General features: G+C 34.0%; 1 protein-coding gene across 1 annotated transcript; it reads left to right on the top strand.

The window, feature by feature from the left end:
* Positions 1–559: 559 nt before the first annotated feature.
* Positions 560–1,359, top strand: LOC123686163 (60S ribosomal protein L24-like; the record flags this gene model as incomplete). The annotated part of the gene is made up of 1 exon (XM_045626164.1): positions 560–1,359. A coding segment is annotated over one exon (489 nt), but the record flags the coding sequence as incomplete, so codon positions are not given.
* Between the last annotated feature and the right edge of the window lie 414 nt (positions 1,360–1,773).

Genomic DNA, 1,773 nt, shown 5'->3' with positions numbered 1-1,773 from the left:
CCATTAAGTCGCAGTGAAATGAAACCTCCTCAATTAAATCTTATTCGAGGAAACTAAGGAATTATGTCAATTCTTGCTTAGGGGGATCATCTTGGGCACCTTTCCCCCAATCCTAATAATAATAATAACCTAACCGTCATATTTAAAATACTTTATTTCTTCAGTTTCACTCAGGCATGTTGAAATTTTAGGGCCAGTTACATGATCCATCCGAAAAGGGAGCCCTTGGTGAAGACCTTTTCATAGTTTATTGGTTATTCATTAACCCATATAATTACCTTTCCTTAATCTTACCTATCATCCTACGATAAATTTTGTTATAATTTGTAATATAACTTAGCTTAAAGTAATCACAAATCTTTTTTCAGGATATACAGACTGTTTATGAAAATTACACCAATTTTTAGTTCAATCTTATTCAAAAATATTTGAATGTTTCCGGGCTCATTCGGGTGTATTGAAAAAACATATCGTTATCATTTTTCAATTTCAAAACATGTGATGATATTCACTATATCTAAATCTCAAACGATTTATTGGATGAATATCGACTTTTGTTTTTGCCAATTTAAAAACTACTGAATCTAGGGCAATCATATCATCAGATGATGACGATGACATCTTTCACGCTCAATGTTTCGAACAGAACTACCAGTTTCAGCCAGCAATTACTCTTTCCTCCATAGTAGCGAGAAAACAGAACCATTTATTGAGGAATCCAAGGAAAGTAACATGGGCCATCCTCTACAGAAGGAAACATAAGAAGAGTCAAGAGGAGGAAACTACCAAAAAACGTACCAGGAGGACTCAAAAATTCCAAAGGGCTATTGTAGGAGCTCCTCTAAATGGCATTATGGCTAAGAGAAATCAAGGGCCTGAAGTGAGGAAAGCTCAGGGAGAACAAGCCATCGGGGCTGTCAAAGAGCAGAAGAAGAGCCAAAAGGCTACCAAGAGGGCTGCCGCTCCACCTAAACCCAAAGCTGCACCTAAACAGAAAGCAGCCAAAAATGTAGAAAAGGCTGCACCACGTGTAGGAGGCAAACGTTAATTTAAGATCCTCAATAATTCAACTTACTTGTACTCATTTCCAGCTGCTCACGTTGGAATCGGACTGGTGACCTACTGGCCCGAGTAGACCTTCTCAAACCTGAAGAATAAAGAAATATATTTCAGAATTAAAAATTAATTTGAATGTGAAAAATTGTTATTGTTTGTCTTCTTTATGAATCGATTATGTTACACACAAAAGAAAAGCGATAACATAAAATCCGGATCTTTAAGAAGCTTGTGAAAAATCATCGGCCGGCCGTACAGAATTGATATTCTTCCAGAAAACAATTCTTCGGTATTAAATTTATCAATAACAGATTATATAGATTTATAAATTATGTGATGATTCATTAATAAAATATTTTAAATCAGAACCTACAACCTCTGAAAGTTTATTGGTTATTCATTAACCCATATAAATTACCTTTCCTTAATCTTACCTATCATCCCACGATAGATTTTGTGATAATTTGTGATATAACTTACCTCAAAGTAAACACAAATCTTTTTTCAGGATATATGGGCTGTTTATGTAAATAACACCAATTTTTAGTTCAATCTTATTCAAAAATTTTGAATGTTTCCCGGCTCATTCATTTTTCAATTTCAAAAAATGTGATGATATTCACTATATCTAAATCTCAAACGATTTATTGGATGAATTTCGACTTTTGTTTTTGCCAATTTAAAAACTACTGAATCTAGGGCAATCATATCATCAGA

Source organism: Harmonia axyridis, chromosome X (assembly GCF_914767665.1).
Source record: "Harmonia axyridis chromosome X, icHarAxyr1.1, whole genome shotgun sequence".
Classification (NCBI taxonomy): domain Eukaryota; kingdom Metazoa; phylum Arthropoda; class Insecta; order Coleoptera; family Coccinellidae; genus Harmonia; species Harmonia axyridis.
This window is presented reverse-complemented; position numbering and strand designations above follow the sequence as displayed.